The 21,555-nt window shown below is 43.1% G+C and overlaps 1 protein-coding gene across 2 annotated transcripts in view; it reads right to left on the minus strand.

The window, feature by feature from the left end:
- Positions 1–278: 278 nt before the first annotated feature.
- Positions 279–21,555, minus strand: part of ZNF180 (zinc finger protein 180) — a 44,350-nt gene continuing 23,073 nt past the window's right edge. The window contains exons 1-5 of one of the 2 annotated variants that reach the window (XM_079119013.1): positions 11,952–12,072; positions 11,063–11,150; positions 5,355–5,451; positions 5,120–5,178; positions 279–514 (exon numbers count right to left, since the gene is read on the minus strand). In XM_079119013.1, the coding sequence (XP_078975139.1) occupies positions 365–514; positions 5,120–5,178; positions 5,355–5,388 (243 nt within the window). In that variant the 5' untranslated portion in view covers positions 5,389–5,451; positions 11,063–11,150; positions 11,952–12,072 and the 3' untranslated portion in view covers positions 279–364. Of the gene's footprint in view, positions 515–5,119; positions 5,179–5,354; positions 5,452–11,062; positions 11,151–11,951; positions 12,073–21,555 lie in introns of those variants that run through there. The other variant, XM_079119011.1, reaches the window with a different exon arrangement.

Consider the following 21,555-nt stretch of genomic DNA (forward strand, 5'->3'; position numbering starts at 1 on the left):
GTGGGCTTGGGAGAGGTGATCGGATCTAAGGGTGTAAAGGTAGAGCCCTCATGAACAGGACTAGTGCCCTCACAAAGAGCTCAGAGAACTCCCTCACCCCTTTCTGTCACGTGAAAATACAATGAGGACTTGGCACTTTGCAAAATGGAAGAGGACCCTCACCAAAACCAAACCATGCAGGCGTCCTGATCTCAGACTCCAGACTCTGGAACTGTGAGTAGTAGGTTTCTGTTGTTTATAAGTCACCCAGTCTACAGCAGTTTGTTACAGCAGCCCAAACTCAGTTTTATTAAAAAAAGGATTTAAAGACCAAAATCCATCTTCCCTCCAGGGAACAAGAACACTGCAATAAACTCAGTTTCAATTACCCACAGAAGTTCCCCTCACCCACAGACACCAGGTTCCTGAAGTTCTCCAGCATCACCTCTTGGTACAGCTTCCTCTGGGCAGGGTCCAGCAGCCCCAGCTCCTCCTCGCTGAAGACCACGGCCACATCCTTGAGGGTCAATGGCTCCTAAAATGTGAAGAAGCATCATGAACACAAACATCCACTACACAGAAGATACATTTGGGATCACTAAGAAAAGTAGACAAGAAAACGGAACTTTGTTCAATCTGGTAAGTCAAATCAAGTTTATTAATGTTTGGTGCCAATAATTTCAATTACAACCAAATAAACAGCTTTTTACTTCTGGTAGGAGAATTATGAACCCTGCTATTGAAAGAGCCACTAAAACTGTGATAAGAAATGAATAAGTAAAAAAATGAGCAAAAGTATTTCATTAGACACTAGCGAAAATACAAACACAGCCCAGTCAATAAACATGACAAGGTGCTTATCACACTTACTGTCCAGGGAACTGTAAAAAAAAAATAGATCTCAACAACGCACTCAATCATATCAGCCAAAGTGTTTAGTACTGAGACATCCTTGGAATTGAAAATAGGAAGAACATGATTTGTGTTATGGTTTGGATATGGGGTGCCCCCCAAAAGCTCCTGTGCTAATATTCAGAGGTGAAACAATCATATTATGAGATGTAACCCAATCAATTTGTCCTAATTTGAATGGATACTGGATGGTAACTATGGGCAAGGAGAGAGTGGTTGGAGGAGTGGATCACAGGGGCTGCCCTGTCCTTGGGGATTATACCTGGTTCTCCTGGCTCCCCACTAACTTTCTCTGCTTCTTAGCCACCATGTCCTGAGCTGCCTTTCTCCACCACACTCTTCTGCCTTGATGCTTTGCCTCACCTCGGGCCCACAGCAACAGAGTCAGTCAACCAAGGACTGAACCTCTGAAACCATGAGCCAAAATAAATTTTACCTCCACTAAGGTGTTCTTGTCAGGTATTTTGGTCACAGCAACAAAAAACTGAGTAACACAAATTTTTATAAATGCCTTTCAAATACTCTGGCAATAATACATTAAAAGTTTTAAAAAGAAGTACATTCCTTTTGGTCCAGTAATATTCAGAAATCTATACTATAGAATTTCAAGACTAGCTGAGGTGTAGCTTCATGGTAGAGTGCTTACCTGGAATGCACAAGACCCTGAGTTCAATTTCAAGTACCAAAAACAAACAAACAAAAAATAGAACTTAAAGACTAAAGAATAGGATATATGGGACTGAACAAACAAACAAAAAATAGAACTTAAAGACTAAAGAATAGGATATATGGGACTGGGTTATGGCTCAGTGGTAGAGTGCTCACCTAGCACGCGTGAGGTCCTGGGTTCAATCCTCAGCACCACATAAAAATAAAATAAAGATATTGTGTCCACCTACAACTAAAATATATATATATATATATGTGTGTGTGTGTGTGTGTGTGTGTGTATTACATACACACACATATATATATAAAAGAATAGGACATAGGGACACATTTGTATGTTCTATTTTTAGTACTACAACTGTAATAATCTGAACAGAATTAACAGTGAAACACCTACTACATATTAAACACATACCATCCCACTACTTTTTTTAAGATGAGGACATGTATATCTATTTTCTTATAACAAAGATTTTTGCTAATGTTGACCATATTAGGGAGAATAAAAATTGAAAGGAGAAACCTGACTTTTTTCTTTGTAGATTTTTGACATGATCTGACTTGTACTAAATTCTTATTTTGAAAGGTATAATCAAATGTGTGTGAGCTAGTATTATTAACACACTCATACTACACAGGCTTAATACTATGAGTAAGTAGGTGAGGTCAGGCTGGAGACAAGTGTCAGTTGTGAACCAAATGGCTTCTGAATACACAGTACTCAAAAGCTACATTCACCAATTTTTTTTTTTTTTTGATGGGGGAGGCAGGGGGAAAATCTTGTCAGAAAAAAAATTAATCAGAATTCTTAGAAGTGTAAAAAAAAATAAGATACTGCTGTGAATGGGGAAATAAAAGAAAAACAAACAAAAAAAACCTCAAGAGATGAACAACAGAATAAACACCAACGAAGAACAAGCCAGTGAAATGGAAAGCAGGGCAGGGTCCTGGAAAACTGTAAAAAAAATAAATAAATAAAAGTTAAAGAACAGGGAAGACGGATCCAGAAGTTATGTTATCTATTTAACTGGAGTTTTAAGAGAAGTGAATGAATAAAATAATAATAATAATAAAAGACATCTATGCAGAAAAAGAACATATTAAGAAAACAGCAAAGGAAATAGAGTGTGATCCATGAAAATGACACCCAGCCAAGCATAAACACAAAAGAACTTTCTGGAAAAACTGACCAGAATAAATTTAACCCTCCAAGAGATGAATGCAAAAGCCACACAAAGAAGCCACCACACGATTTAATGCCAGAAGAAAATGAAGCAATTTATATTAAGTCCTGAAAGTATAAATGAAGAATTTTAAGCCCTAGTAATTTGCCATTTGAGCATAAAGGCAACAGACAAGGAAAAACTCAGAAAACACAGCAACCACAAGTCTTTGGGGAAAAAGAAACAGGTGTTTTGTTTTGTTTTGTTTTTCACCTAAGGCAAACAGGAGGTAAAATTGTAGTAAAAGGAAAGGTGGTGAGCAATGACTAACACAAAGAGAACTGAGACTCTGCTACTTAATTGTGGGAATTGATGGTGACAAACTAAGAGATAATAATGATAAAACAATATAATATCAGGAGATGGTGGGAAGTAAAAAAATGCTCATTTCTTCAGCTCTTATAGCAAGAAGTCAACCAACAATATTTAAAATTTAGCACATATTTTAAAAAGTGACTCAGAACCTCAAAATTCTTTTGTAATCTCTTTTTAAGGAAAAGCTTTAGGAAAAATTCTTGCATGTGATGAAGAATCATGCACTTGAACTTCTGCAAGTACACTGACTTTTTTGGTCAATTTAGAGGAATCTTAAGTTAACGTATATGCCTCTACAGCCTGAAAGCATATTTCCACATCCTAATATTTTCATCCACTTTACCTCCCTTGACAGCAGCTTAGGATCCAAGTGACAGATAAATAAAACCATAATTCACCAACACAATGCATGAACACAGAGTCCACCCTACCAAGTTTTTTTTTTTGGTTTTCAATGGATCTTTTTACTTTATGTATTCATATGTGGTGTTGAGGATCGATCCCAGGGCCTCACACATACCAGGTAAGCACGCTACCACTGAGCCACAGCTCCAACCCCCCTACCAAGTTTTTTTTTTTCCAGCTGTTATAAAGAATGCTTCAGCAATCACTCCCTGAACACTTGTTCTGACTTAAAATAAATTCCTGAAGTGGGAAATATTGAACTACAGGTACGCAGAAAGGCCGATGTGACCCAGCGATGGTGCAGATGCAGCCATTTCTCCACACACAAACAGTGACGGCTGGTCTTTCAAATCATAGGCCATCTGCTAGAAAAAGAAGCATACTTTGCTTCAACCTACAGATGCAGCCATTTCTCCACTCTAACAGTAAAGGCATCACTCTAATCAATGGGAGCTGATCACAGCTTCATGATGATTGATCATTTGTTTTTCTCTTTTTCTTTAGTCCCAAACAAAAATGCTTAGGTGTTTATTTGTACCCACCTTTTAAAAATGAGTATATCTGGGGCTGGGTTGTGGCTCAGTGGTAGAGCACTTGTCTAGCACATGTGAAGTACTGGGTTCGATCCTCAGCACCACATACAAATAAATAAATAAAATAAAGGTACATCTACAACTAAAAAAATTTAAAAAAAAAAATTTTTAAATGAAGATATTAAAATTTTGTTGTAGAGAAAAACTTTTTTGCCCCAATGTTATCTTTTAACTTTGTTCATGGGGTATTTTTTGGTAGCACATAGTACATGGTGCTATATGGCTTGGAAATGAGGTGTCTCCTGAAAGCTCCTGATAATGTGGGAATATTCAGAGGTAAAATGATTAGATTATCAGAACTGTAACCTAATCAGTCCACCCTAGTTTGAATGGGCGGGCTGGGTGGTAACTGTAGGCAGGCAGGGAATGGCTGGAGGAGGTGGTCACTGTGGTGTGCTCTGGAAGGGCTGTTTTTCCTGCAGCCCAGTTCCTGCCTCCCGCCTCTTCTGCTTCCTGAACTGCCATGAGCTGAGCAGCTCTCCTCTGCTGGGCCCTTCCCCCAGAGCAATGGAGTCATCCGTCTATGGACTGAGACCTCTGAAACTGTGAGCTCTAAATAAACTTTCCCTCCTCTCAGTTGTTCTTGTCAGGTATTCTGGTCACAGCAATGCAAAAGCTGACTAAAACCCAAGAACGTAATTATATCTATATATGAGTAAGAGAAATGCCCCAGGGAGAAGAACCCAGGCAGAAGAGGAGGACCTGTTATTTGGAAAGTCGCCTCTCTGCATAACTGGCTCAGGCCCCACCACGAAACTATTGCTGTAGCTCAGAGGCAGAGATGGAGTCATTCCAAGCTGGGTTCAATTATTCCAGAATCCACCACTCATTTCTTCATCTCTAAAAGAGGACCACACCACCGCTCTTGCACAGTTGTTGTGGACCAATGCAACCAGAAATGAGATGTGCCCACCCAGCACTTTTTTCTCTTTTTCCTTTTACCAAGGGACAGGGGTGAGGGGTGGGGGGTTAATCTCTGATGCCTGAGGGATATTCCTGGAAAGAAAAGAAAACCCAACCCACCTGGGGCTTGCTCTGGTCCTGGCTGTCTTGGGCAAGGGCGGTGGCTTGAGAAGGAAGAGCTGCAGGAAGAGAGGGAGCCATGAGTGGGCTGATGTCTGCCTCAGCCTCTCAGACTCTGCGGAGACCTGGGAGGTGCCGTCACAGGCTGGCTGCTTCCCCCAGGCAACCCTCCATTCACTCCATTCTCCACAACCAGCTGGAATTCTCCCGCCCACTGCCCTTCATTTTCTCACACCTCTTTTCTCGTGGCAGGACGTCAAAATTTCCATGGTTTCTTCTCCTAGGTTTTCTCAGAGCAGCAAAGATTTTATGTATTCTCTCATCTTCCTAAACTGGAGAAGCAGAAGACCTTCTTCATTCCTGGTTCTCAACTCTGATCAAGCATGTCCAGTAGATATTTAAGGGCGGAAGTACCTGCTTTCACCTTCACTGTTAGACCCTGATTGGTCCCCAGGGTCTGGGGACTTGCTAAGAGGGAACTTTATACCTTGTATGAGTCCTTTATTCTGGGCCCAAAGCTAAGGATCCCCAGTAGGGCTCATACCCTCAGGAAACTTCATTCAGTAGGCTCCAAGACATTTGCTGAGAAGCTATGATGTACAGTCCCTGCTCTGGAGGGGTTCAGGGTCCAGAGGGTCCAGAATGTCGCAGATGGCTGAGGGCAGTTTCAGAAACGCCACTGGGAAGGCCCAGCAACTGCGAGACACAGGACCCCATCAGAAGGCTGGGAGATCCCACAAACATATGGGACCTGCGCCCTCTGAAGAGAAACTGGGAATGTAAAAGTTTTATTAATGCAACATGGTGGGGCTTGTGAAAAACAAAACACACCCTGATTCTCAAAAGGATCCTAAAATTCAGGATGTAGATTAGTCACTGCCTTCCAAAGAAGAGTTTTAAACCTTTTTTGGTGCCATGATCCCCTTGGTAGTCTGGTGATACTCTGGACTTCTCCTCAGAAAAAATATTTTAAATGTAAAAAATGAAATAGAGAATTCTTTAAAAAGTTAGTTATATAGAAATGCAACCAAAAAATGTGCTAATGAAGCACATTTTTAGCACATTAAATACGAAGAACAAATTTAACTGCTGTAATTTCAAAAGTAATGAGTATGGGGGCTGGGGAGATAGCTCAGTTGCTAGAGTGCTTGCCTTGTAAGCACAAAGCCCTGGGTTCGATCCCCAGCACCCAAAAGAAAAAAAAAAAAAAAGTAATGAGTGTGAACAATAGTTTCAAATATCTACAACTAGAGAGTGATATAAAAATGTTTATGATTTAGATGATAAACAAAATCACAGGTATTGCTAATACTATGTAGTTTATTGCCTACATTCATAATTAAAGGAAACACTAATCTTCAGTTAGACTAGTGAGTTTTTTTTCCTGCTCAATTTCATGAACATGCCAAGTTATGCCCATGGACTCTAGTTCAACAACTCCTTTTCTGAGTGAAGTATCTGCTGACACCACCAGACTGAACTGATCACTCTGGGATCTAGTACCTTGTTAAAATTGCTGGTTGCCACCTTCCACACAACCACCTCTTTTAAGATCCTTAAATCATCCAGGGAATTGGATTGTCTTGTTTTATTTACCTTCTCTCCCTTGTACAGGTCTGTCATGTGAATTCACTTAAGCAATCCCATCAACAAGATGTGACACAGAGGTCAGCAGAACTCTTACAAACAGCTTGGGGCGGGTCAGTCTGCAATGCAGACACTGAGCATGAGGTCCCTCCTTCACCTCTTTGCCTGACCTGTTTTCTCTTGATAGTCAAGCCTCAAGGGCAAGTTCAGATGAACAGATCCACATACTTGGCCGTTCACTCTAAGATACTCCCTGGATTTGACCATGTCAGGAGCTCGAACCTCCACTTTTCCTTTAACCATCTGTACCAGACCTTTGCGCAGTCCACTCTGAGGAGCACCCTTCTGACTGTTCATGCTCTGACCTAGTTCCAGGAACTGCTTCCAGAAACAAGCATGGAATACTGGGCAGCTGCTACCTTCCTTCCTCCACAGAGGACAAAGGGAAGAGCAGAGGCCAGATCTACAACAGGGCCTCCACGCCAATGTCACTGAAACTCACATCATATTCAGGAACCTGTGTGACTATGCTTTATAAACTCCACATGCTTAAAAATCACCACAACAGATTATGAAAACAGATTGCCGGAATTCAATTGCAAAGATTCTGATTTGGTGGCCCTGCAAGGAGCCCCAAAATCTGAATTTTTAACAAGTTTCCAGGGTGATGGTGACACAGCTGGCCCAGAGACCATATTTTCAAGTAGTGCTTGCTAAGCTGCCCCAGCTTCTTATGACTTTCCGGGTTCCCTGAAGCTCCCAGTTTAACAAACATTTCCTCATGATCCTTCTTCATATCCCTGATCGCAACAAGTCAGGACAACCTCAAGACTGAGTTCATGAGGTCCTTCTCCATCTGTGCTCATTCACTCTCAGGAGGAACACATCCTGCCTCATGGCTTCAAATATCAACTAAGGCTCAAGGCTCAATGCCAACTTGTGTATCTAAAAGGCATCTCAAACTTATCATGTCTAAAACCAATCTCCAGAGGTACTAGATCTTCTAGAGGTACTTCTCCCTTTCAAATGAGCAAGCCGAATATTCTGGAATGATCCTTGATGTCCCTTTCTCAAACTTCACGTTCAATTAATCAGCAAATACCTTCATATCAGAACCAGAATCTGACATTCTTCTTTGACCACCAACCAAACCACCACCCTCCCCTGCCTCAATAACCACACTCGCCTGCTACCTGGTCTCTCTGCTTCTGCTGCTGGCCCCCTACAGTCTACTTCCCACACAGCTGCCAGTCATATCAATTCTCCAGCCAAAATCTTTACTTCTCTCAAAATCTTTCATCAAAGACCTTTCAATGGCCAAACGACCCCACACCGGCTGGCCTCCCAACTCTGGGGAGTTCCTGTGTATCTTTCCACTTTCTCACTCCACTCGGGCCCCTGTGGCCTCCTGACTATTCTTTTAATAGACCAGTTGTGCTTCTGGGCCTTCATTGCCTTTCCCATCACCTATAACTCTTCCCCAGGTGTCTACAGGGCCATCACCTCTTGTGCATACCTGTCCAAGGACCACCTTCCAAGTGAAATTCATCCTTGATTACCCCAATTACATTGCAAGTCCCTCTGCTGTTGAGTACAGTGATGGAGGATGGGAGAGCATTCCTGAGATGGGGTCTGTGGCTGTGGCATGCTCGAGCATGTGACTGAGGCTGTGGCATGCTCCTTTCCTGGGAATATTTCTGGCAAGGGCACAGAATGCCTAGCTGCTGTAGCCTTGCCCTGCATGAGGAGGCTCTGTGCAAGAGCCCTATCAGTTCTAACCTTGAACTCAGGCACACAGCTCCCAAGAAGAAAGGAATTCTTATGCTAGACAACCACAACGTTTCCCCAGCTCGCTTCTCCAATTCCTGCCCGCCTTATAGTAACTTTAAACAATGGACTTCCTTAAGCGCTACACAAAGTGCCTGACCTTGCACTTTGCAACTGTGGATTGCAACTGTGGGAAAGCTACATAGATGTCCTAGTTTCTGTAACTTTCCTGAATACAAAGAATAATGGTTGCATAGTCTTTAACCTGGTAATGAGACGTATTTAAATAAAGATTGCTGGTGTACCTCTTTAGATCTGCATCTCCATCAGAGAGCAGGCTCCACCTGATCCCAGCTTAAACTTCAAGACCTGTGTCTGTGAATCTTTATTTTCCAAATGCCCTTCACCTCTTACCGGACCCGAGAGTTTGGTGGCACTAGTTGTGGCACTCCGCCAGCACTGCCAAGCCCAGCCAGTTTCCTTTTCATCCATGAAATTTATCTAATGTGCCACCTATTTTTCTTGCTCACTATCTTTCTGTACTCACTAGAATGTGAGTTCTATGAAGGCTGAGATTTAGTCTACTCCTGAACATAACAGGTATTCAAAAATTATTTAGATGGGAGAATGGAACTAACTTGAACTCAGTCTGCTGATACCTGTATCCTGGATCCTTTTGTTAGCACTTTTAGAATAGAATGCATTTTATTCTCTAGTTTGTTCTTCAGTAAATTATGTGCTAAATAGGAAGCTGAATGTGTTGCTATACAATGATGAATAGGAAAAGAACTCTGTTGCTTATGTAGCAAACATTCTAGTTGGGAAGACTGCACACATGTGCTGAAACTCAAAGTGTGAGATGCTTTGGATATCAAGAAATATATAGTCCTTGATCATGTAGATCTCAAAACAGGGCAGAAAGAGGATGACAGGAATAACAGGGGGCAGGCTGAGCACAGTGGTACACACCTGTAACCCTAGCAACTCGGGAAGCTGAGGCAGGAGGATCCCAAGATGGAGGCCAGCCTCAGCCACTTAGCAAGGCCCTGAACAACTCAGCACTTAGTGAGATCTATCTCCAAAAATATATATAAAAACAAAAAGGGCTGGGGATGTGGCTCAGTTGTTAAGTGTCCCTGGGTTCAATACCTGGTATCAATAAAAAAGAAAGAAAAGAAAAAAAAAAAAGATATAACTGGGGACAAAGGCAGTGGGATAGAGGTAACTGGAGTAAGAGTCATTGCAAAGATAGAAATAATAAGACTATATGAATAACTTCATGGGATAAATAGAAGGAGAAATCGTATGTGAGTCTGGGATTGAACTTCAAGAGAAAGAGGTAAATTATGAAGTTACTAATCAAGACAGTGAAAGAAAGAATATGATTTTCTTGTCTCTCAGTATTGGAGTTGTTAAAAGCCTGGGTTCAAATTCTGGCTCAGCCACTTTATAGTTATAGTTTATTTCAACACTGGAAGAGTGACATAAACCTCTGAATAATGTGTCCTTCTCTTCATGAAGTAATGATTCTTGTTGCAGAGTTGAAAGCTCTCTCTCTCTCTCTCTCTCTCTCACACACACACACACACACACATACACACACACACGAGAACAAAGCACACAGCCTAGTACTTTGCACACAGAAAATCCTCAATAAATCATTATCCTTGCTGTTATTCATCCATCCCAGTACTAACCTAAGAATACAAGCATTCAATCATTTAACAAACATACAATCAGTGCTTTGCCAAATCTTGGACACCATAGCAAACACTGGGGATACTGCAGTAAATAATATAGATAGGGTATTTGTTCTCATGGTGCTTGTATTATGGTGAGTGAATGAGTTTGCAGGTAAGGAGACCTTTGATCAAAAAAAGGGAATGAAGAAAATAAAATAAACATGATCAAGCTGTTTACTGATCAGAATGGCACACAGGTGGCCAGGTGGGACAGGGAACATTAAATTAGGTGTTAAGGATGGACTCTTAGAATGAAAATAAATCAGCTGTGCAAAACTGAGATGAGATGCATACACAAGGAAGTGCAAATGCAAAGCCCCTGACTTCTGGCCAGGTCATACTATGTTTCTTATTATTTTGTAAGCCTCGGCATTCTCATCTGTGGCATTAGCCTAATGATACTTATAAAAGCTGCTCAGCAAATTCAATAGACATATATTTATTCATTCAAATATTTACTAATGGGCTACTATATGCTAAGTGCCATTCTAGGCACAAGGGATACAGCAGTGAAGATCCTAGCATAACACGTGGCACCTAAGCCCTGATGCATACCACTGTGGTCACTGTCATCACTTCTCCCCTAACACATCCCTGAAAGTAAGCCTGAGTGACTTCCTGACCACATGAACCACCAGAAGGAGCCATGGAGAGAATACACTAAGTAAAGACACTGAAAACTTCTCCACCCTTAGAAGAAACCCATTTCTGGGGGAAGGCAGCCAAGGGGCCTTGAAGGGCATTTACAAAAACCATGGGATGAAGAATGAGGTCAGGAAAGCCAGCCGCTTTTTGGGAAGAGAGCTGACATGGCCACAGAACAAGAAGAAACTAAAGTTCTACTCACTTGAAGCTCTAATATCAAAAGTCCAATGGTTTATTTTTATTATTATTTTTCCTTCCTCTTCAATGCAGTTCTCTCTGGGAAGGCAAGGCTGTGAAACAAAATGAACCATGAGATAATGATTCAATCACAATTCCCAACACGGGGAAATCTCTGGGTGCCAGATGGATGTAATCTACCCCTACTGCTTCCTTCAAGGAAAGGGACCCCACTTCCTGCAAGACCCAGAGAGAAAGGTCCACGTCACTGCTCGTTCTACAGGCCTGCACTCACTGTGGCTTTCTGGAGAGAATGAGAATCAACAGTCTCAAGATCTGATTTCTGCTCTCCCATGCACTGCGACATTTGGGAGCAGAATTCAACCTGGGTGCCGCAGTGAACCTACAAAACCCAGAGCCAGCAAAAACATGGGCAAAGCATCTCTTACAACTTGCCCACGGCATAATAATTTTTAAAAGAATACAAAACAGGAGAAATCAACTTATGCAGCTCTTTACAGAAATGACTTCCCGAACAGGAAAGTCTTAAATCAGTCAAGGAGATGGGCTGCCACCCTGAAGGGTATCATCAATACGCGACGGTCAGGACCGAGTCTCCTCAACTGGGAGATGCCGCTCTCAAAGCCAGAGGTGCTGAGTGGCCTCAAACTGCTCTTTCCAAGTCTGGGGGTGCGAGAGCTGCCCGCCGGCTGCGTCCCCCATTCCGTCCGGGACGCATCCACCTCCCCGAACGCTTCCTTCCTAAACCCTAGCTCGTCGAAACATCCTGGCTCCGACCCTCGGTCACACGCCGCCCCTTCCCCAATGCTAGAGACCAGACGATGAACCTGAGGAACGAAGACCAACATCCCGCCCCTCCCACACACACACACACAAGGACCCACGTCTCCCACCAGACTCGCCAGAACGGAAGAAACCGCCAGGTGGCGCCGGCCGGAAGCGGAAGTGTGCGCCTCTAAAGGTCCCGGACTACATTTCCCAGAACCCTCTGCGGCGCGCGGTCTACTGAGGTCCAACCGGTGGGAGGAGTGATGGCCCTGTGTCCTCGCGCTCATCGCTGGGACCCTTGCGACCTCTTGCTTTTCTTTCCTTAAAAGTTATTACTCAGAGGCGCCTGCTATCTCAGCGGCTCAGGAGGCTGAGGCAGGAGCGTCGCAAGTTCAAAGCCAGCCTCAGCAACGTAGCGAGGCCCTAAGCGACTCTGCAAGACCTTGTCTCTAAATAATAAATAAAAGGGCTGGAGATGTGGCCTAGTGGTTAAGCGCCCCCTGGGTTCAATCCCTGGTACAAGAGAAAAAAGTTATAAGAGGAAGAACAGGTACATGCGTGAGGGTGGAGAGCAGGAGGGTCTCCTCTGCAGGTGGATGTGGAGCTTGAGCATTACATGGAGGAATGGGCAAGATACTGGATCGTGTTGGCTGGTAGCTTGCTGGCATTGAGGAACGGAAGGAAAATCACGGAAGGAGGCTGTGAGGCCCTGGGGACGTCCCAGTGAGACACCGGATGAATGGCGGTATCTAGGAGTCACTGCTGTACGAGAAACACGGGGGAAGCTTCTGGTGATGTCTGTGAGTTACTCGAGGTTTCCGATTTGGTGGACTGACTGTCCGCACCTGGAGAAGCTGGAGAGAAGCTGGTGGTGGAGGAGGACCTTGAGGCTGAGGGGGAAAAAATGAAAGTTGCAGGGAGAGAAACCCAGTGACCTTGAGAGTTGCTAGGAGTTTCCTGGATGTCGTGAACTGACTCTTGCAGAAATCCGGTGAAGGATGGAAAGTGGCTGGGTGACACGAGCCCCTGAGGGCTGGGGGTGACTTGCTTGGTGATGGAAGTATGTGGGTATACGGTTGATGAACCTGATCATTCTTAAGCCCCAGTGGAAGTCACAACAGGGCCGAATGAGTTTGGTGACTGCCCAGTGTGGTCTGGAGAGTGAAAGGTGAAGCGGTGGGATACTGGTGGTGTTGGAAATTCACATGGTGAAAACCCTGAGAGAGGGTGGAACACAGACAGGCGAAGAGTCGCCGGGAGAGGAGAGAGCAGCTTGGTGAGGCTAGCATGTGGTTTGGAGGTAAGGTGGGGGGACCCTTCCTGGGAGGCAGGCATAGTTGGGAAACCTGCAGCTCCCCCTCTTCTGACCTCAGAAATGTAAGGTAGTGGTGTGTGTGTGTTCTGTCTCCGTCCTCAATCTGCTTTCAGTTCCTAAGATGCACAAGCACCTGACAGCAAACCGCTCAGTAGCCTCTGTCCTCTGCCAGGATCCTTAACCTAGCGTGGGAGTGGGGTTAAGAAGCAGTGGGCGGGGCCTGAGAGGGGCGGGGCTTCACTCCTCCCTCCCTTGCGAGTCACCGTGTAATAGCAGACTCCAACATTTGATTTCATTTAAAAATTTGGAACAATCTAAGGCAAGAGCTCATAACTTTTGTGGGCCAAATATAAATTAATTCCACTCTTAAACACTTAGAACCAACTGCTGCTGTGGTTCTCATGTTGTAGTTCTGAGATCCAGAGAATCAATGTGAATTTCCTGGGGCCCTAGGGATGCAAATCTGTTACAAAAGGTTCCCTTCCCCTCTCTGGATGCATGGCAAGGTTTAAGAACCATCCATGAAAACGAAAAGGTTTTGTTGGGAGAAGGGGATCTTAACTTGGCCCTGGCAGGGTTTTTTGTTTTTGGTAGTACCAGGGGTTAAACTCGGGGGTGCTTAACCACTAAGCCACATCCCCAGCCCTATTTATGTTTTTGTTTTGATACAGGGTCTCACTAAGTTGTTTAGGGTCTCACCAAATTGCTGAGGCTAGCTTTGAACTTGAGATCCTCCTGCCTCAGCCTCCAGAGACCCTGGGATTACGGGTGTGCGCCACCACACCCAGCAGCCCTGGCAGGTTCTTCACTTACGCCACAGAAAGGAATTTCAGGATGTGTCAAAAGAGGCATGGGCAAAGATTTGTTTAGGAAAGCAAGATTTGTTCCAGAAAGCAAGCAACAGAGCAGGATACACACCCAAAGTGAGGGGGGTTATTTTCTGTAAGAAAACATATTTAAATCAGGTTGTAACACCCTGGGCTGAGATGTGGGAACCTCGAACCTCGGGAGCAACTGCTTGAAGCAGTGGGACTAAGCAAAGCACACAGGAAAGAACCAGCTGGAACCCGATTCAGATACTGAATCCCTAAGCTTCCCTGGGCCATGTACTTCAGGCCGCTTTACATCTGGTATCTGTATTTCTCCCCTTTATGGTCTTTCTCCTGGATAATGAATTTATGTCTTGTCTGCCCCATGCCTACCCCCAGGTGCTGGGATGGGCCATATTCATTAAAACTTTTTTTTAATCCTTGTTTTTTACTAAGTTTTAACAAAGAGCAAAGGAGAGCTCTAATATTTTACCTGTCTCTTCAATAACGATGACCAAACACTTGGGGGGGGGGGGATTGAGTCCATTTATTAATCACATCTGAGTCCTCACACAGCCCACACACCTACCCACTAGAGGGAAGTAGTGAAGAAGCCAACTTGAGTGCCGGTTAGTAAGGGGCGATAAGCCAGACCTTTAGGTGCTCCTTGCAATGTGTAAAACACCCATGGTTTACAATCAGTCTGGAGAAGTTTTCATTTCCTAAAGAGACTATCTATCAGTAGCTGCTAACAACTTTCACACAGGATACTTTGGACTGATCAATATAAAATATCTTTTGTGAAAACTATTAGAATCCCAGTTTGTGCCTTACCACTCTTGATCCTGCATCTCACAATAGACCGAAGGTTCTAGGCAGACCTAGCTCCACCCATGTGTCCATGACTAATGCTTTCTCAATGATCAGAGCTCCTGCCTGGCTGGCTCTGCTTGGGACAAGGGCCCCTGTGGCTTATGTCACATGACACAGATGTCTCTGAGAGGTTACTTATGGCCATAAAGTGTTATGTCCCTTTTACTTTTCTGCCTTAAGGTGAGCCGCTCTCCAGAGCCTTGGTTCCAGATGATCTGCTGCACAATGGATGAGTCCACAGGGTAAGATGTGACCCGAGAGGCTGCTCAGTCTGTAAGGGCGTGAACTAATGTTGCTGTTTACAACTTAACTCTGCTGCAACCTAGTCACCATCTTTTACTTTAAAAAGTTTTAATTTAATGTTTTCTAACCAATTTGAGTGTCTCATACATAATCACAATTTAGTTTCATTTAAAGTCAGAAACAATAATATACCTTTTAAATAAAACAATGTACAACCGCACTTTGTCCAGTGTAAACAGAGAACAACACCCCACACACAGTGTTGCCTACCTTCCCATCCTAGCAGCCTCTTTCTGTAGAGGGACACAGGATACTTATGCATGGGCAGAGGCTGTACCACACGGGGAAGCTGTGGTGATCTTGGTGCCCAATTTTTTGTTTTATATTTTTTTGGTACTGGGGATTGAACCTAGGGTCCCTTAACCACTGATCTACACCTTCAGCCCTTTTTGTATTTTATCTAGACAGGGTCTCACTGAGTTGCTTAGGGCCTTGTTATGTTGCTGAGGCTGGCTTTAAACTCACAATCCTCCTGCCTCAGGCTCCCAAACCACTGGGATTACAAGCATGCACCACTAAACCTGGCTGGGTGCCCAACTTCTGTGGAACACATCTTGGAACTGGTGTGTTCATACAGGTCCAGATGATCAACACTATCAGCAAATTAAACTTGCATCTAATTAAAGCATGAGATTATAAAAAGGGATTGCAACTCCCTCCACCCCCAAAGAACATAAAAATAATACATACACCTACATCAGTAATGGAATCTTCATACAATTAGTAGGGAACAGTTATGTCAGATAAATGAATTTGAAATTTCATCAGGAAACAATTCTGGCTTTTCCATAGATGTGGTTCTATTTCATCTTAACCTTAACTATTAAAATTTCAACACCTCCACTTATGATCACCTGCATGTATCACTGTCATTTAAAAAATAAAAAATAAACTAGCAATTCAAGTTAATGGCATGTCCTCGACATTTTTTAAAACTACAGGAAGTTCAGTGTCCGGAGCCGGCAGGTCACGCGCCCTGCCTTGCCTCAAAGTCACGCGCCTTGGCTCATGGTCACGGCGCCTTGGCTCATAGTCAGGCGCTTTGACTCATGGTCACGCCCCCTGCCGCGCCTCATGCTGAGCTAAGATGGCGCCTGCCAGATGTTGGTGGGGCGTGCCATTACCTGTTTACACACCTGTCAGACTATACCAGGTGCATCACACTAGATTGCGTGGTGCTTCATGATTGGACAACTACACTTCCTTATTGGAGTTCTGGCGCGAGACTAGTCTTGCCTTCGCGCGCTTTACTCTGATTGGTTTCTGCACTTTATATTAACTGTGTTTATTCCTCTAATAAACGAGACTTGATCAGGCTTTTGTCTTGTCTCCATTTCTCGTGTCTCTTGTCTCTTTCAATCCCAGCACCCCGCCTCCGGGTACCCGTTGATGTCCTGCGGGCTGGGGCAAGTGGCGCCCAACATGGGGCTTCGGATACGGGGGAATTCGCGAGGGAAGAGGCGTGTAAGTGTTTGGCCGAAGGAAAAAAAAAAAGTGAAAGTGAAAGTCAGTTCGACAAAGTTCGCCGCGGGAGCCTGCCGTGCCGTTCTTAAAGGTACAGTAGCGCCTAACTATGGGACAAGAATTAAGTAAGCATAAAGTTTTTGTTAAGCAATTAAAAGAAGCTTTAAAGACACGGGGAGTAAAGATTAAGAGTAATGATCTTTTTAAGTTTTTTGACCTTATTAAGGACACCTGTCCGTGGTTCTCACAAGAAGGAAGCATTAATATAAGAAGTTGGAATAGGGTGGGAGATGCTTTGGGAGATTTTCACAGAACGTTTGGCCCAGATAAAGTTCCTATTACAGCTTTTGCTTACTGGAGTCTCATAAAGGAACTTTTAGAACATACAACAAATAATTCTGATATAGCAGCAGCAGTTACTCAGACAGAGGACATTTTAAAAGCAGCATCAGAACAGGATCTTCAGGGAGAGCCCTCTGAGGAAAAGGGGGAGGGAGATCTTATTTCCCTTGAGAGTGAAGATGAGAAAGTTACAAGTCCTTTTCCAGATGCAGGCAGCACGGATGTTAAAAAGAAAACTCAACATCAGAACAAAGCTCCACCTAAGATTTATCCTTCATTGACTCGATTTAAAGACCCTTCAAACGAGAATAAAATAGATGATGAGGAAGTTGATTTGGACCTCATAAATGAGGAAGCCTCAAAATATCCTAATCCTGACTGCCCGCTTAAACAAGGACAGTCTGTTTTCTCATATCCACCTCCCTATCGCGCACACTCTGCTCCTATGGCAATGGCGATGATAGATCCAAAGGAGGACCTTAAAGAAAAAATTAAACATTTGGAGGAACAAATAAATCTAGAGGAACAATACCAAGCTCTGATTACCAGGTTACAAAAATTAAAGACAGGCAATGAGGCAGTGCCTAGTCTTGATGGATTTAAAAGGGATATTCGCCCTCAAATTCTATCTGGACAACAGTGTCCAAGAGGAGGAGTTCCCTTAATCAACAGGGATTTAAAACCCCCTCCGCTAAGTGCTTTCCCTGTTACTGAGACAAGGGATAACCAGGGACAAGCCTGGAGGCACCACACTGGCTTTGATTTTACTATCATAAAAGAATTAAAAACTGCTGTTTCTCAGTATGGAGCTACAGCGCCATACACCCTTGCTATTTTAGACTCCATAGCAGAAAATTGGTTAACACCACAGGATTGGAATACTTTAGTTAGAGCCACCCTGACTGGAGGTGACTTCTTGCTTTGGAAGTCTGAATATTTTGAAAATTGCAAAGAGACAGCTAAAAGAAATCAACAAGTGGGAAATGGGTGGACTTTTGATATGCTCACTGGAGTAGGTGATTATGAAACCACAGACAATCAGATGCAGTACGACCCTGGAGCGTATGCTCAGATACAGGCCGCAGCCACTAAGGCCTGGAGAAAATTGCCTGTTAAGGGAGACATCAGCATGTCTCTTACAGGAGTCAAACAAGGCTTTGATGAGCCCTTTGCTGACTTTGTTCACAGACTTATAACAACGGCTGGTTGTATTTTTGGCAGTTCTGATGCAGGTCTTGACTATGTCAAGCAACTTGCTTATGAAAATGCCAACCCTGCATGCCAAGCCGCTATAAGACCATACAGAAAGAAGACAGATTTAACAGGATATATTTGTCTGCTCAGATATAGTACCTTCTTATCAACAGGGCTTAGCAATGGCAGCTGCTTTTAGTGGACAGACAGTGAGGGATTTTCTTAATAATAAAGACAAAAACAAAAGGGCCTGTTTTAAATGTGGCAAGGGCGGACACTTTGCCAAAGACTGCAGATCAGATTTACAAAAAACTCTTGAGGCCAAAATACCTGGTCTCTGCCCTAGGTGCAAGAGAGGAAAACATTGGGCTAATGAATGCAAGTCCAAAAGAGACAATCAGGTAAATCCCCTTCCGCCACATCAGGGAAACAGGAGGAGGGGCCCGCCTCAGGCCCGGAAACAAGCATATGGGGCAATCAGTTTCATTCCAGCCAACAGCAGCAACAACAATCCATTTCAGACCTCAGTAGAGCAATCCCAGGGAGTGCAGGATTGGACCTCAGTTCCACCTCCCATGTCATATTAACTCCTGACATGGGCCCTCAAGCCTTGAATACTGGAATTTTTGGCCCATTGCCCTCAGGTTACTTTGGCTTAATTTTAGGAAGAAGTAGTTCTACCATGAAAGGTTTACAAGTACTCCCAGGAGTTGTAGATCAAGATTTCTTGGGGAAATTAAGATCATGGCTAAAACAGATAACAACATTATTACTGTTACTCAGGGAAAAAGAATAGCACAGCTGATACTGTTACCATTAGTTCCAACCAAACACCCAGTTCAAAATCCTAGAAGAGGAAATGGAAGTTTTGGATCCTCTAATGTATATTGGGTACAACACATAACTGATCAAAAACTTTCTTTGACCTTATGGCTAGATGGCAAGTCCTTTACAGGTCTAATAGATACAGGAGCAGATGTGACCATAATTAAACAAGAGGATTGGCCTTCTTCTTGGCCTACCACAGAAACTATGACTAATCTTAGGGGTATTGGTCAAAGTACAAATCCAAAGCAGAGTTCTAAATACCTCACTTGGAGAGACAAAGAAAACAACACAGGTCTCATTAAGCCTTATATCATACCTCATTTGCCTGCTAATTTGTGGGGAAGAGACCTATTATCTCAGATGAAAGTAATCATGTGCAGCCCCAATGAAACGGTTGCTGCCCAAATGCTATCTCAGGGATATACAACAGGAAAAGGGCTAGGAAAGGCCGAAAATGGTATTTTACATCCCATTCCCAATGTAGGACAGATTGACAGAAAAGGCTTGGGAAATTTTTGATTTCGGCCATTGACATGCTGCACCCCAACTGTGTGCAGATCCAATAACTTGGAAATCAGATGAACCAGTTTGGGTTGATCAATGGCCGCTAACTTCTGAAAAACTTGAAGCTGCTCGAATGTTAGTGCAGGAACAGCTAACAGCCGGACATATCATAGAGAGTAATTCTCCTTGGAATACTCCTATATTTGTAATTAAGAAAAAATCTGGTAAATGGAGATTACTACAGGACTTAAGGGCTGTCAATGTCACTATGGTGCTCATGGGAGCCCTGCAACCAGGGCTGCCATCTCCTGTAGCCATCCCTCAAGGATATTTTAAGGTAATTATTGACCTTAAAGACTGTTTTTTTACTATCCCTCTACATGTAGATGATCAAAAAAGATTTGCTTTTAGACTACCATCAATAAATTTTAGAGAACCTATGAAAAGATATCAGTGGAAGGTATTGCCACAAGGAATGGCTAATAGTCCAACCTTATGCCAAAAATTTGTTGCTCGTGCCTTACAGCCTATTAGAGATTCTTGGAAACAAATGTATATTATTCATTATATGGATGATATACTCATAGCAGGACAATCAGGAGAACAGGTATTACTATGTCTCACACAACTTAAACAGCAGCTGACTGCAGTAGGACTACAAATTGCTCCAGAAAAAGTTCAGCTACAAGACCCTTATACTTACCTAGGTTTCCTGCTCAATGGGTCTAGGATTATTAATCAAAAGGCAACAATCAGGAGATCATTTAAATACACTTAATGACTTCCAGAAGCTTCTAGGTGATATAAATTGGCTTGACCATATCTTAAATTAACCACAGGGGAGTTAAAACCATTGTTTGAGGTATTAAAAGGAGACCCTAATCCACAATCATCCAGGACTATATCTCCTGATGCATTAGCTGCTCTTAAAAAGGTGGAGGATGCTATTGCAGGTCAATTTGTTACCAATATTGATTATTCTCATCCCTTAACGCTCAATATATTTAATACTTCCATCACTCCAACTGGTCTTTTCTGGCAAGATAATCCTATTATGTGGATTCATCTTCCTTCCTCACCCAAAAAAGTGCTATTGCCTTATTATGATGCAGTAGCTGATCTGATTATCATGGGAAGAGAAGATTCTAGAAAATATTTTGGAATAGAGCCATATAAGATTATTCAACCCTACACCCGATCTCAGGTCAATTGGCTGTTACAAAATACTGACACCTGGCCTATAGCTTGTGCCTCATTCACAGGTGATATAGATAATCATTATCCACCAAATAAATTGGTTCAGTTTTGCAAACTACATCCTTTTGTGTTCCCTCGTATTATTAGAAGGGAGCCCTTACACAACGCTCTTGTTGTCTTTACTGATGGATCATCCACAGGAACAGCTGCTTACACCTTCCTTGATAGAACTGTCACTTTCCAGACAAAATGTACATCTGCCCAACTTGTTGAATTACAGGCTCTTATTGCAGTTTTATCTGCCTTTCCCAATCAACCCCTTAATATCTACACAGACAGTGCCTACTTAGCACACTTGGTGCCACTCCTTGAAACTGTCTCTCAGATCAGACATGTTTCTAAAACAGCATCACTGTTCCTTCAATGTCAGACACTCATTCATAATAGAGGGGAACCTTTGTTTATTGGACACATCAGAGCTCACTCTGGCCTTCCGGGGCCATTAGTTAAGGGCAATAGAATTGCTGACACAGCCACCAAAATGGTCGCAGTAGCTTTTTCAGATAATATTAAGGAAGCTCAAGACACTCATAACCTACATCATTTAAATGCCCGCTCTCTTAGGTTACTCTATAAAATCACTAGGGAACAAGCAAGGCAAATAATAAAAGGGTGTACCACATGTGCTACTCATCTACCAGTTCCACATCTAGGAGTTAATCCTAAAGGCCTTGTTCCTAACATGGTGTGGCAAATGGATGTTACCCATTTTTTTAGAGTTTGGTAATCTAAAATATATTCATGTTTGCATAGATACATTTAGTGGATTTATATTGGCTACACTTCAGGCTGGAGAAGCAACGAAACATGTAATTGCCCATCTATTACATTGTTTCTCAG

Source organism: Sciurus vulgaris, assembly GCF_902686455.1.
Source record: "Sciurus vulgaris genome assembly, chromosome: 17".
In the NCBI taxonomy this organism is placed as follows: Eukaryota; Metazoa; Chordata; class Mammalia; order Rodentia; family Sciuridae; genus Sciurus; species Sciurus vulgaris.